The sequence below is a fragment of the Macrobrachium rosenbergii genome, chromosome 18, assembly GCF_040412425.1.
Source record: "Macrobrachium rosenbergii isolate ZJJX-2024 chromosome 18, ASM4041242v1, whole genome shotgun sequence".
Lineage (NCBI taxonomy): Eukaryota > Metazoa > Arthropoda > Malacostraca > Decapoda > Palaemonidae > Macrobrachium > Macrobrachium rosenbergii.
Genome location: NC_089758.1, coordinates 543,442 through 558,125, shown reverse-complemented (window position 1 = coordinate 558,125; position 14,684 = coordinate 543,442). Strand labels below are relative to the sequence as shown.

The following is a 14,684-nucleotide window of genomic DNA, read 5'->3' as shown; positions in this document are numbered from 1 at the left end:
ATTGCTAAACAAAGCTAACTAAATAACCAAAGATTAAGGCCACAACAAAAATTGAGTACTTTACCAAAAGTCGGGAATAATATCCGAAAAAACAATGAAGGAGACAGTGGAAAACCTCTGATGTTAGTCAGAAGCCGACAGAAAACAAATTGGAGTTCTCTGCTAAGTTGTTCCTGTTGGTACCCGAAAGTGGGCAGGGTCTTGTCACCTACACAAAACAATTGAGTGCTACTTCAAATTTTTAATTTTTACACTGCTGTGATTTGAAAAACCTATAGCTATGTAATTACTTGGTAAGTTACTTATATAAAAATGGGAAAATAAAGTAGATAATTGCTTCTGCATAAAGTTTTCATTTTAAAGTGTGACGATTGTTGTTTATTAGTATATTTAGTGTTTACGGCTATGCAATACTGGCAATGTTAGGTGAAGGGTACAGAGTTGCCTTTGCATATCCGCAGACTTTTTACTTGCCATTATCTGCATTTTGTCATTATCCGACAAGGCCTTAGCTCTATTAATATGGATAATTGAAGGATTACTAATGAAAAAACCATTGACTAATGATTTTTAGTAATAAAATTTCAAATAAACAATCTTGAAAAACTGTCAAAGCTGACATCAAAACAAGATGTGGCTGGGATTCAACAATTATGCCTAACTGCAACAATATTAAAGAACTCATTCTTTTTACTGGGCACTTAGTTTTCCAACAACAATGACCATGAATTTCGACAAATCAGCAAAACGAAAGTGAATTTCTTCTGGAGCAAACTCTGCTGTGTCTGCTTACTACCACAGACTTCAAGATTAATGGGTATTTGGTTGACTCAGAGAAGGACGAAAGGAAAACCGGGTAATTACTGTACACAAGGGAAACAGCCCCCTTGCCTTGAATCTTTTTATATCTAATCACTGTGTCATATTAAAGGTACTGTTCTGACAAGGGTTAACTATGAGAGAATTCTTTGTTATTGGTTGGTGGGACCATTAGAGTACGAACAGCGGCTACACTATCAAAAAAGAAATATGCCATGCTCAACTGATATTGATACTGCATTAAGAATTATATCTTCTGTTACAAAAAGAGAATTTTACAAGTCTCACCTGAGTCTTGCACTTCCATTTCTGGGTTGGTGTCCTGATTCTCCTCGTCTGGAGCAAATCTCTTTTCTCCACCTTCATAAGAGGAATTTTTTTTCTTTGTTTTTTCCTTTTCTGCTTCTTTTGCTTCTTTTTCAGCCTTTGCTTTTGCTTCTGCAGCTTCGCGGTCTTTTTTAGCCTTGACAATCTTGCCCTTGTTAACTAGGTACTTAATCTGTTTAAAAAAAGGAAATTGGTAGACAACAGACACTGACCACAGCATTATACAGAACTGTTAATGAAATTATTCTCAAAGAAACAATAATAAACTTACAATAATGTTACTGTCAACAACTACAGTGGACCCCCGCCTGTTCATGGTTTCGGGTTCACAGCTTCAACTATAGACCGGGAGCCCAGAATATTTATTCCAAATTTTGAACGCATAAGGTTTGACACCCCTGTATTCGCGGGGGATGTGTACCACAGCCCCCCCCCCTCCCCACGAATAGCTAAAACCAGCAAATACTTAGAACCCTTCTAAAAACACTTAGAACTGCCTATTCAACCCTTCTAAAAACACTTAGAACTGCTTATTCAACCCTTCCAAAAACAATTAGAACTGCCTATTTTGATAGTTGAAACACACAAAAACAAACTAAAAATGCTTATATGTACAGGTATTATCCTACTTATGATGGGTTAGGTTCCAAAAAAAAAACCATTGTTTGTTGGAAAAAACTTCAGAAATACCAAAACGTACCTCGAACACAGCCTAGCCTACACTAGGGTATTTGGTACCATGTACTGTATACATATATGGTAGCCTAGCCTACACTATAAAATATACACTTTACATACACGGTATAGTAATTATTATCAGCAAATTCTGGAGGTTCATGCAAAGTGACTTATAATAACTCAATAAAAAAAGAAATTGAATAACAAACAAGAATTAACTTAGCCTACACTATGGTATATCATATACATGCATGGCAGCATAGCCTAAATTATACTCTACTCTATATTTGCATATCGTATTTTACGCATCTTTTCCATGGGTCTTCTAAAATGTTATGACTTAACTCATTGTATCCAATAATACTGTATATATTCTTATACTGCTTTTGTATTATAAATTGCGATCAATGTTTTGTTTTGGAAATGTTTACGTGGTGTTTATTTCGCCGCATTCAACTCAATTCAGAGCACTTTTCTTGCTTCTAGTTACCGTAAATGAATCTCTAGAGTCTAGATACTTTATATATAAGGGGCAAGGTTATTTTTCGTAATACGAAGTGTTTTTAAGTCGAAATATAACTAAAATACATCTTGTTGTGAAATTAATTTATCTATTATTTTCGTTAATAGATGACGATTGACGATGGCCAATTGGGGGCGTTTGTTTTGTGTAAAAAAAAAGTTCAAGATTCCGTTTGCTATTTTCACTTGATTTCATCATAATACGAGCTTTACGTATTTATCGTCTATTGGTGTAAAAATAACAGTAAAGTCAGTCCTCGGTTATCGGTGGGGGTTCCGTTCTGGGGGTGTGATGATAACCGAAAATCGGCGATTTCCGGCGCTTTTTCAGCGATTTTCGGGGTTATCGGCAGCAAAAAGTGCCGATTTTCGGTTATCGGCGCCTCTGTTAGGTATGTATTGGCACCAATACCCAATTATCGGCGCCGATAAGCGGAAATCAGCGATTTTCGGCGCCAAAAATTGCAGATTTTCATCGCTAGACAAGTGCCATAAAACCGGAGCGTCATTAACCCAGCCCGCCGTTAACCGGGGACTGCCTGTAATGTGTTCTTTCATGCACGGTAGTTTTGATTAAAATACTTTCTCTCCAATTTTAATTACGATCGAGTTTCATCCATGTTGCCAATGCATGATAATTTACAGTATACAGTAGTCATTAGCAGCTTGAATGTTGTTTTCTCAGCTTCAGCTACAACTTACAGCCTAAATTTAGCAGTATATTTCCTTGATGATCTTTTATCCATACCGAATATGGGTATAATGTAAAAATATATCAGTCCTATTCTACCTAACGTCATTTGTTCTATAACCTAAGGTAATTGTTTATTACTTTACAATGGTTGAAATACCAGGTAAACGGCTGTTGTTATCCGATTCGGTTATAAGCAAAACAACAGTTTCTCAGTCGGTTGTTTATGACTGTACGCATTTAGGCAAGAGTATAACGTTACTAACAAAACTTTGATCATTCTCTTTTACTTTTTTAACTAGAAGATGGGATAAAGAGATGGAGGAAAAGTTGTCTATTGCAATTTGGTCTCTCTTACTGCCTGATTACGCTGCTGCCTGCGCCCGCACAAAATTTAAAAATATTTTATAAATAATGTTGTCGTATCGGCTTTGACCCTTTAACGCCAACTGGACGTATTTTACGTCGACAAAAATTGTCTGTCAGGCGCCAAGTGACGTAAAATACGTTGACTACAAAAAGTTTTTTTAAATATTCGCGGAAAAATACTTATAGGCCTCGTTTGCGAAAAATTTTAAATCATGCGCCTCGAGGGATGCTGGGAGTTCACGGATCACACTGTTGTTTTGTTCACAAACGTGACCCAGCTGCGCATGCACGAATTTCTTTCTTCTCCCAAAAGAAAGCAACAGCTAACTGCTGAAAATCTCAGAAATTCTTTAGTCACTTTGTCGTAATTTTTGCACCATTTTCTATTAGCCATTACATAAATTTTTATATATGAAAATGTGTGCAATTTCATGTGGAATACAACAAAAAATAACTAATGGTTGTAGCTTTCATCAGTTTTGAAATATTTTCATATAAATCACAGTAAGTGCCGAAATTTCAACCTTCTGTCAACTTTGGCTCAACCAAAATGGTCGAAAAATGCAATTGTAAGCTAAAACTCTTACATTCTAGTAATATTCAATCATTTACCTTCATTTTGCAACAAATGGGAAGTCTCTAGCACAATATTTCGATTTATGGTGAATTTTTGAAAAAAGTTTTTTTTACGTCCGTGCGTTACGAATTCATGCATCATTTTGTGATAATATTTTCCCTGTGTTGCTTTGATCGTTTTACAATTTGTTATATACCAAAATCATCGCAATTTAGTGTACAATACAACGAAAAAAAAAATAACTCATTATCTTTAGCCGTTCTGCTCACAGCGCGATTTGTATACAATTATATATGACATTTTTTTTCGTGCTGTCATATATTCCAATATTTATATATGATAATGATATTTTTTCATTTCTGATGGTTGCATACTAAACTTCAGGAAATGGAAAAAAAGGAGCCACAAATGAACTCTTAATCTTAAAAACTAAGCGTGCTGTGATTTTTTAAAAAAACTTTCTTTCCGCTTCAGCGCTAACTCTCAAACCCTGCCGGCATACGGCAGACACTTTGTAAATACAGGCTCGGCGTTTAAGGGTTAATTGCTTACCCAATTGCAAAATCGAATTATCTTAAGGTGAGTTATCGTAACTCAAGCATTATCTGAGTATTTTAATAGTTTTAACACAAAAAGTGCATTTAGTCATGAAAATGAGATGAAAATATAGTAATTAGTGAATATTTCTCAGTGAAAAATACTGAGAATTGGCAAATTTTCTGTGAGTAATTGGTAGATACATTCCGCAAAGAAATCCGTGAATACGTGAGTCCACGAATCGTGAGAACGCGAATACAGGGGGTTTACTGTAGTTCCTACCCCCAACATCTCAAAAATAATTGCTGCTGGATCAGAACTCTGGCTTAGGCATAAAAAAAACCCTAAAAGAGTGAAAAACATATGCTTGAAACTTTCTAAACCTTCCTTGGAGTCTCCTGAACACAGAATGAGCAATGCCAGCAATGTCATTACACATAAGTATATTAGTATATACTTTTAATTTTTATAAAGCGTGTTTTAGCCAGATACTATATGAAGTAACACGTAGCTTAGTAGCAGAGTAGGTGTGGTCCAATAAAGTTGACATCTTGCTGTAGTGAACAGCGAGAGAAGCAATTTTCCCGCCACTGCGTCTGGCTTACATTCAACAATAACAACAATATCCTATTTCGAATATTAACGGTGTAATTTGCATACAGTAAATTATTAAAATACTTTTCAGTTGCAAATGTACACCCAGATATCCTTTTATTTACCTAAAACTTACACATAGCGTTAACTATTTAAAGCCCAGGACGCAGTGTTACCATGCGCGAGCACCACAGGCGGGTGGACAGATGGAAAAAAACAGACTACAGTTAACAAGAGACTTCACTGTTCAAGCATTCAAGTGGCAGGTAACGTAAGCTTGCTTGCTTGTTCATAAAGCAAAAAATCAACCAAGCAACATCTCGTATCTTGGAAAATTCATAAGTTCATTCATTTGTAAGTCATGGAGAGAGAGAGAGAGAGAGAGAGAGAGAGAGAGAGAGAGAGAGAGAGAGAGAGAGAGAAATGAGGTATGTTTACATCCGTAAAAAAAATTATCATGAAACAGCTGTTTTGTGATTTTGAGGGATTTTACTTTGACAAAGTATTCTAGTTTACCTTTGTACCATTCAAGTTCAAAAAAATAAAAATAATACGAATTTATCTTAGCAGTTTTACACTTACAAGCATGAAAACTTATAAGTTACTTCTAAAATTAAACATTTCTGCAAGGTTTTTAAAGGATTTTGCATATTTTGCAGGTCTGTGAAAAAATCGCAGACACAAATTAATAAGTTTCAATTAAAATTTTGCGAATCTGTGAATTTGCGAAACCTGAAATGTGTATGCACGAGGTATTACTGTAAACATATATATATATTGCAATGACTGGGGCCGTTTTCTCGCAACCTCACCCATTTTTACATTTGCAAAGTAATTGAGAAAGAAATAAAAATTAATGTCCCCCATTTATTACTAGAACTGAGGTTTCCACTCGCCCCTTTCATAAACACTCTCCTTCATTCCCCGAAATGCTTAATTAAGCCTAATCCTCTTCTCTGTTCACAATGACTCCCTAAGGACTTATTTTCAGTTGACAACCCATAAAATAGGAAGCTGGCGCTGCCATATTGAACACGAGGGTTATTGTGCGACCATGTGATCATCATAGAAAACGTGATGAACACTGACCCTTGTGCCATCTACCAGAGACGCTCGACATGATCCCTGAGTTTACTTATAGGCGAGGCAACGGAAAATCAGAGAGAGATGCATGCCCAACACAGAAGACCTCAGATGTCCTTAACCTTGCCTGCCCTTTGAACCTACCACATGTTCGACCCCAGGGCTTCAACCGGAATATTTGTAGTGGCATTTTAATTCCCTCCTCCATCACCACTGGCCTACTGAAGAGAACACTGTCATCTAGACAAAGGTATTGTACTGGTAATAAGTTTCTTAGTCAGTCACGATTCCTGTTATTTCTCTGCCTACATTTTCATTTATTTTTTAATTGTGCGATCACCCTCAGTAATTTGTGTTGGAGTATTTAGTGTTAATGTAATTACATTTAGTGTTGAACTGAGTTACCTGGCACCATCTGTGCATTCCTCAGTTTACCTTTTGAGAGCCTTATTATTCCTGCAAATACATCGTCTTGCATGTTTGCAGATATTCCTCGACTGTGGAATCTCTCGGCTCTAACCCATGTGCAGTTCCCTTTCTACCCCTTCTGCGATGTTCCTGTTATGAAGACATCACCAACAAGAATATTTATCCTGTGTAGCATTCATTCATTTAAGCAGGCCTTATTATTATCAGCCAGTAATTCGTCACTCTTCTGATCTGCGTTATGTAAATATAATTAAGAGAACCCTTGAGTTTACGCGACTCCCTCACATGAAGAAGGCCCTAAGCCATAGATTTCCTTTGTTTTGTCTACGAATTGTCCTAATATTGAGTCAGATGTGTGATAAATAAAAGGAACTCCCCTGCGTTATCCGTTGCCTCCCAGAGTCAAGTAAGTACCCCTTAACATTAAAGAGCTATATATATACATATGTATATATATATATATATATATATATATATATATATATATATATATTATATAAAATACATACACACAGAATATACGTCACCCCACCTCATCGTGTCTACTTACTCTGGTATGTTTTTAATACTGCATATCTCCATGTAGTATCATATGCCTTTTCAATGTCAAGAAAGATGGCTGTAGTAATTTGTTTTCATGCAAATCCTCTTAATATATAGTGTTCTAAGTTGGATAGAGAATCCAATGTAGATCTGTTATATTGTGACCCAAATTGTGAGGGAGTCAAAATTTTACTTTCTTGAATGTGCCATGTTAGTTAAGCATTTACCATTTTCTCTAGTAATTTGCATAAGCAACTTGTTAAAGAAATTGGTCTGTAATTGTTTACATTACTGGGATCCTTTTCCGGTTTGGGGATAGGAATAATTATACCTGTACGGCATTCATCAGGAAATAAATTTCGAAGCCATAAGTGACTATAAAATTGTAATAGGCATGACTCTGCCAAACGTGCTAAGTGGCAGATCATCTCAAAACAAATATTGTCACCTCTAGGGACAGATTTATTGCTGTTCAAGAGAGCAAATTCCAACTCTTCTGTATTAAATTTTCTATTATAATATGTATCTTCTATGGTTTCAAAACTTGTTATTAATTAATTCTATACTATTTTTCTTTGTGCAGAAGTGTTCATCTAAATTATCATCATTACTTACATTTACCAAGTTTTTTCCCATTACATTACTTATTTCTTTGGGATCAAGTATTCTTTTCCCATCTTTTAATATGGCATCTCTAGGTTACTTAACATGGGTGCCATTTATTTTCCTGAATTTTTCCCAAATATTTTGTATGGGAGTATAAGAGACACCTGATACACATTTCCTCCATGAAATGATTCTTCCTTGAATCACTTCTTTTTTCAAATTTTGCAGATAATTTGTTGCAGAGGTTTTAATGTATCAATTTCTAATAATAATATAGTCATTTTCTGTAAAGTTCCTTCTAATATCAGAAATGTTTTATTCATTTTGTTGAATTTTTCTTTAAATTACCTAGTTGTCTGCCTAATGAGTGTTTTATTTTTATTAATTCTGTTAGCTTATCAAACCACCATGGAACTTTGTGTTTTGTTGGAAGAGGTTTTGACTTCGGTATTGCTTTATCAGCAGCATTTTTAATGAAATCAACAAGAAATTTATTAGTTTCATTATGGTCATTTAAATATTCACATGTTGGGAAATTCTTAGTGTGCATGTCATACCGCTCCCAATCTGCTTTATAAATGCTATAGTGAGTGACATGTTTTGCAGGATCATTTTGTAATAATAAAATTAATGTTGGGAAATGTGTTTTTGAATAATATGTGCTGACTTCGTCATCATTTATACAGCACATGTCATTTGAGTCCATAAATTCTACTACTGTATTCCCTGCCCTATTTAAGTTTGAGCAATTATAGTCCTGTGCTGAGTTGTGAGCAATAAAATCACCTACTAATAATGTAGGTTCATTGCCATTGTTAAGTAATTCTTTAAGTTTATCAACGTCATAATTTTTATTAGGTTGGTTGCATATTTTATAAATTACATAAATATATTTTATTCGGATTTTTATACCTGATATTTGCAAGTCAGTAATGTTTACTGGTACTTTGTCGTAAAATATTTTATGTACATATGTGGCTGTGCCTAAATTTCCTTCCTCCTCTTGGGATGTAGATGTTAAGATATATTTACCTGTTGCTACTGTTTTGCTAACATGTTATAAACATAATATCCTTGGCTCATATTCTTTTAGTAATCGTTGTACTTCTCCTAGGTGTAATCTGGTCTGCAGACCATTTCTTTCCATTGTATAATATAGCTATTAAAAATATTATGTTATACCAGTCGAGTTTTACTTTCTTTTTTTTTTGTATTATCAATTTGGATTTTTTCTAATAATTTACTCACGAAATTTGTTTTTCTTTACAATGTAAGTGTGCAATGCACAAACAACCTTTTCACGGGTGCTTAACCCTTAAAACGCCTACTGGACAATCATGTACCTTCATTTTGCAACAAATTGAAGTCTAAAATTGTCTGTTGGGTGCCAAGGAAATTCTTTCGTCATTTTATTCCGTTTTTTGTTAATTTTTGCACTGTTCTATATTAGCCGTTACATAAAGTTTTATATGTGAAAATGTGTGCGACAATACAAAAAAATTTCAACCTTCAGTCAACTCTGACTCTTTGAAAATTCAATCATTTACCTTCATTTTGAACCAATTGGTTTTATGGTCGAAAACGCAATTGTAAGCTAAAAATGTCTTACATTCTAGTAATATTCAATCATGTACCTTTATTTTGCAACAAATTGGAAGTCTCTAGCACAATATTTCGATTTATGGTGAATTTCTGAAAGAAAAAACTTTCCATTACATCCTCTAGCACAATATTTCAATTTATGGTGAATTTCTGAAAGAAAAAACTTTTTCCTACGCTCAACTCGGCGAACATCTCAGAAATTCTTTCGTCATGTTGTCGTAATGTTTGCATCGTTTACATTAGTCATTACATAAAGTTTTATATATGAAAATGTGCGCAATTTCATGTAGAATACAACAGAAGATAGCTCATGGTTGTAGCTTTTATCAGTTTTGAAATATTTTCACATAAATCACGATAACTGCCAAAATTTCAACCTTCGTCAACTTTAACTCGACCGAAATGGTAAAAACGCAATTGTAAGCTAAAACTCTTACATTCTAGTAATATTCAATCGTTTACCTTCATTTTGCAATAAATTGGAAGTCTCTAGCACAATATTTCGATTTATGGTGAATTTTTGAAAAAACATTTTCCTTACGCTCTGCGTGGTAACTCAGCCGAACATCTCAGAAATTCTTTCGTCTCGTTGTCGTAATATTTGCACCGTTTTATATTAGTCGTTACATAAAGTTTTATATATGAAAATGTGTGCAATTTCATGTACAATACAACAGAAAATAACTCATGGTTGTAGCTTTTATCAGTTTTGAAATATTTTCATATAAATCACGATAAATAGAAAAAATTCGACTTTGGTCAACTTTAACTCGACCAAATGGTCGAAAACTGCAATTGTAAGCTAAAACACTTACAGTCTAGTAATATTCAATCAATTAGCTTCATTTTTCAACAAACTGGAAGTCTCTAGCACAATATTTCGATTTATGGTGAATTTGTGAAAAAACATTTTTTTACGTCCGCATTACTTAATTCATGCATCATTTTGTGATAATATTTTCTCTGTGTTGCTTTGATCGTTTTACAATTTGTTATATACCAAAATCATCGCAATTTAGTGTACAATACAACTAAAAAAAATGAACTCATTAGCTTTAACCGTTGTGCTTACAGCGCGATTTGTATACAATTATATGTTTTTTTTTCGCTGTCATATATTCCAATATTTATATATGATATTTTTTTCATTTCTGATGGTTGCATACTAAACTTCAGGCAATGACAAAAAAAAGGAGCCAAAATGAACTCTTAATCTTAAAAACTAAGCGTGCTGTGATTTTTTGAAAAACTTTTTTCCGCTTCAGCGCTAACTCACCGAACGCCGCCGGCATACGGGAGACGTTTTTGTAAATAGAGGCTCGGCGTTTAAGGGTTAAAATCAGTTGTTTCATTTTTTCTACATTTCATAAAATTTCTTATAATGTTTGCTAAACCATCTTTTGTTATGCTTTTGTTATTAATACACAATTCAACAAAACAATTGCTACATCCACATGTGTTAACAGGGTTTTCTAGTTTCATTTGCTCTAGTACCAATTATTGGAGATGGAGTAATCTCTTCTTCCTTGACATAATCACTGTTATCTATGGTATGGTTCTCATCAACTTCTTTGATGTTTTGGACATCTGCTTCCATGGGTTTTACTACTATTTTAGGAGATGAAGGTATATTCTTAGCTTCTTTTTGCTTTTGTTCTTTCTTCATATCCTGTCTTTGGTTTAACCAAAGTTTCTCTATTAACAGTTGGTTTCTTTTGAATGATGTTCTCTCCAACGGTCCCCTTTTATCTTTAATTTCTGGTCATCACAAACTTTCCTCTGCTACTTCTGTAGTAGCATCTTCTTGTGCTATTTGCAACAATACTTCAAATGAATCTGACAAAATATTATCCATATCATTTGTACCTATTTCTTTATTTAATACCAATTTAGTTTTTATTTATAAGGCATTTTCTTCTTGGGATTTTTTTTCTGTGCGCCATTACTTCTATCTGTAAGTGTTTCTGATTCGTTACTGGTTTTTGTTGCTGAAGAATATGTTGTTTCTTAGACAGATCTTGAATTCCTCTCACGTTCAGTTCCAATTTAGCTTCCTTTATGAACATCCCAGTCCTTTCTTGTAAGATTTTCAATTCTGTGTTGTACATATAAAACATGCATTCTTTGGACCTTGAATGACGATTTTGCCCACACTTTACACACTTTGGCCCACTACATTTCCATTATGTGACATGTTAGTCAGAACCACAATAAGCACACACACGCTCATTTCAACAGTTTTTCTTCGTGTGCCCATATTTACTACAATTTTGACACTGCAGTGATTTTGGGACATAAGATCTCAGTTCTCTATTTTGGACCAAAATTTTTTTTTGAGGTAGGTCTTGACCTTCAAATTTCATATTTGCAGTTGTTAATATTTTATTATTCTGTTTACACACTCTTGGACTTTGGGATAGCTCATTTTAAGAAAGTCCAATAGTATATTCTTCTCAACCAGTTTGTTATTATTTTCAGGAGGTACAATAGTACCCTGAATGCTGCTCTCAGTGTCATGTTTTTTTATAATTACTTTTACATCACAGATACTTTTTATGGACAAAGTCTTCAGATTGGTTTTTTGTTGTGGGTTCTATAAGCCATGTCCTTTTTTTTTTTTATTTGTCTGAATGACATTTCCATTGCTGGATGCCTTTCCAATAAGTAGTTTTCCAACTTTAAGCCTGAAATTTGCTGTTCTATTTCCATTCCCGTAGAGGGAGTCGAAGTGAGTCAAGGTTGAGTCATGTCGATATCTAGTCTTTTTGGGTATTTTATATGGTATTTTGATTATCTGGATTATTCAGAGAATTGTCCACGTCTGTGCCTGATCTGCTCTGTACTGGAGCAACAGTCGTCAACTGTGCTGGGACGGTACCATCAAAGGGCCCAGGGGTACTCAAATCCTTATAATGATTTGTCATAAAGATTGCAGGGAGAAAAAAAGATATGTAACCCTGAAAACCTTAAAAAGATATCATCGGTCTTTCATAGAGTTTATTCTTCCACCAATGGCACAAAATGTCCGCCCCCTACCCTACACCACAGAGGATGACACAACATGATGATTAGAGTGGCCCAAGTGTCTTGCTAGGACTGAGGGTATTACAAGAATACCAACATCCCCACCCTAATCGTATTATGGGCAAACTGGATAGAATGCCAAGAGTCCTATCCCTAGAACCAGTCTCGCCCCAGAATCCATGGTCCAGCCCTGTGGAATAGTTCCACCTTTGAGCTATGAATCTGATAACTCTCAGGTCCGAACATTATCTGGCAGTTGATGGTCCTACCACAGTTCCCACTATTTAGCTTTGGGTATAAACCCAATCCCAGCCATAATATCTTTTCCTGTTTAACAGGTCCAATAAATTTTAGCAAAAGTGGAAATTTCCACAAAAATTAATCCAAACAAATAAATAATCAAATATGACACTCTTGGACTCAAACCAGGGAACAAATTCCTGGGTTTCAAGAGCCCCCTCACCACGTCAAGGTGGTTCCACATCGAGGGGGCTGCCGCTACAAAAGCCAGAGAAGAAGAAAGAGAGTATGAAGAGAAGAAGGAAAAGGAGCACCAGTATCAACTAGCCTTGGCACAAGAGAAAGAAAAGGAGAAGGAAAGGGAGCATCAGTATCAACTAGCCTTAAAAGAGAAGGAACTCGAGCTCAAAAGATCCAAACAGGATAAATCACCGATAACCGAAAATCAGAGATTTTCAGTGCTTATCGGCGTCAATAACTGGGTATTGGTGCCGATAATCAGGTACTGGCGCCTATAACCAGGTATCAGCGGCGATAACTGGAGATGGGCACATCTGTTAGGCATGCACCTGCGCCAATACCTGATTATCGGTGCCAATAAGCAGAAATCGGTGCATATCGGCACTGAAAATCGCTGATTTTCGTCACTAGACAAGCACCTTAAAACTGGATCGCCGATAACTGAGCCCGCCGATAACCAGGGACTGCCTATATATATTATATTATATATATATAATCATATATATATATAATTTTATACACACATATATATATACATAATATATATATATATATATATATATATATATATATATATATATATATATATATATATATATATATACAAGAAGTCCCCAGTTTACGATGGGTCCGGCATACGACATTCCGAGGTTACGACACTTCAAATATATTCATCAGAAATAATTTCCCTGTTTACGATGCATATTCCGGGTTACGACGCGTCATACGCCAATCCGATGGAAGAAATGTGGCTCTAAAACGGCAGGAATAATAAAAATTTCGAGGTTTTTTTGATGAAAAATTCAATAAAAATGCTGCTTACATCGTTTTCAATATACCCAAAGCATAAAAGTAAGGTTTTCCTAGGATTTTTGACGATTTTCTACGATTTTTCGGTTTACGACACGGCGGAAAAACAGAACCCCCATCGTAAACCGGGGATAGGCTAGGGTTATATCCTCATAGAATATTTCCATTTGCATGGGCAAAGACCGATTAGGGGAAGTACTTAACGTAACCAATATCAGCGGCTCACTAGAGCAGACCTTCATACCTGAAAGGGAGTGGAATGTCTGCTTAAAGCAGAAGCTTTTACAGTTTTCTATGCCGCTGGATTACTAACTTATATGAGTTAAGGCGAAAGTACCAAACCAGGAGGGGGACAGGTAGACCAACAGGGATTGGAATGACAGGTAGAATCTAGGAATGGTGCGCAACCCTCTTCAAGGGTAGGGCCTGTAATGCCTCTCCAGGAATGCACCTGGAGCAGGTTGTTGACTCTTCTGTCTAGATCTTAAAATTTATTTAAAACCGCACTGTTTTCCTCACTTTTACTGGCCATAGGCTTTTTCCTTTAATCAGCAGGCCATAGCAAGTGACAGCACCTGGAGCCAAGCCCTAAGCAGCAGTTACTCCACTTGTCATCAAGGTGAAGCTCTGTTCGTTTGACAATCAAACATTGCCAGGCAGGACTCATTCTTCACATACACTGGACTGATCATGACCCTATTACCACAAGAGAAGCTTTGATCTCGCTAACCTAGAGTTGTGTGTGCAAGCAGTACCAGGAAGCAAACACGGTATATCCCCGGAAGGGAAATAGTTGTAGCCAGTGTACTTTTTCTTTAACTCGTTTTTATTGTCTCTCTCTCTCTCTCGTATTTCACCACTCAAGTATATTCTCTGTTCCTTCGACTTAAACAACGAACTTGTTATATCCAGTGTGTAATCACTTGAGCAGTGCATAAAGTAAATCATGCCCCTTGCCAAGAAGTGGGGTAGAGTAAGGCGAGTCCCTCCAAT

At 35.5% G+C, this 14,684-nt stretch overlaps 1 protein-coding gene across 4 annotated transcripts in view; it reads right to left on the bottom strand.

Annotated features, from left to right (window-relative positions):
- Window positions 1–14,684, bottom strand: part of Grp170 (Grp170 co-chaperone) — a 309,324-nt gene that overhangs the window by 28,915 nt on the left and 265,725 nt on the right. For all 4 annotated transcript variants that reach the window (XM_067120035.1, XM_067120037.1, XM_067120034.1 and 1 more), the window contains one exon: window positions 1,108–1,318. In XM_067120035.1, the coding sequence (XP_066976136.1) occupies window positions 1,108–1,318 (211 nt within the window). The remainder of the gene's footprint in view (window positions 1–1,107; window positions 1,319–14,684) is intronic.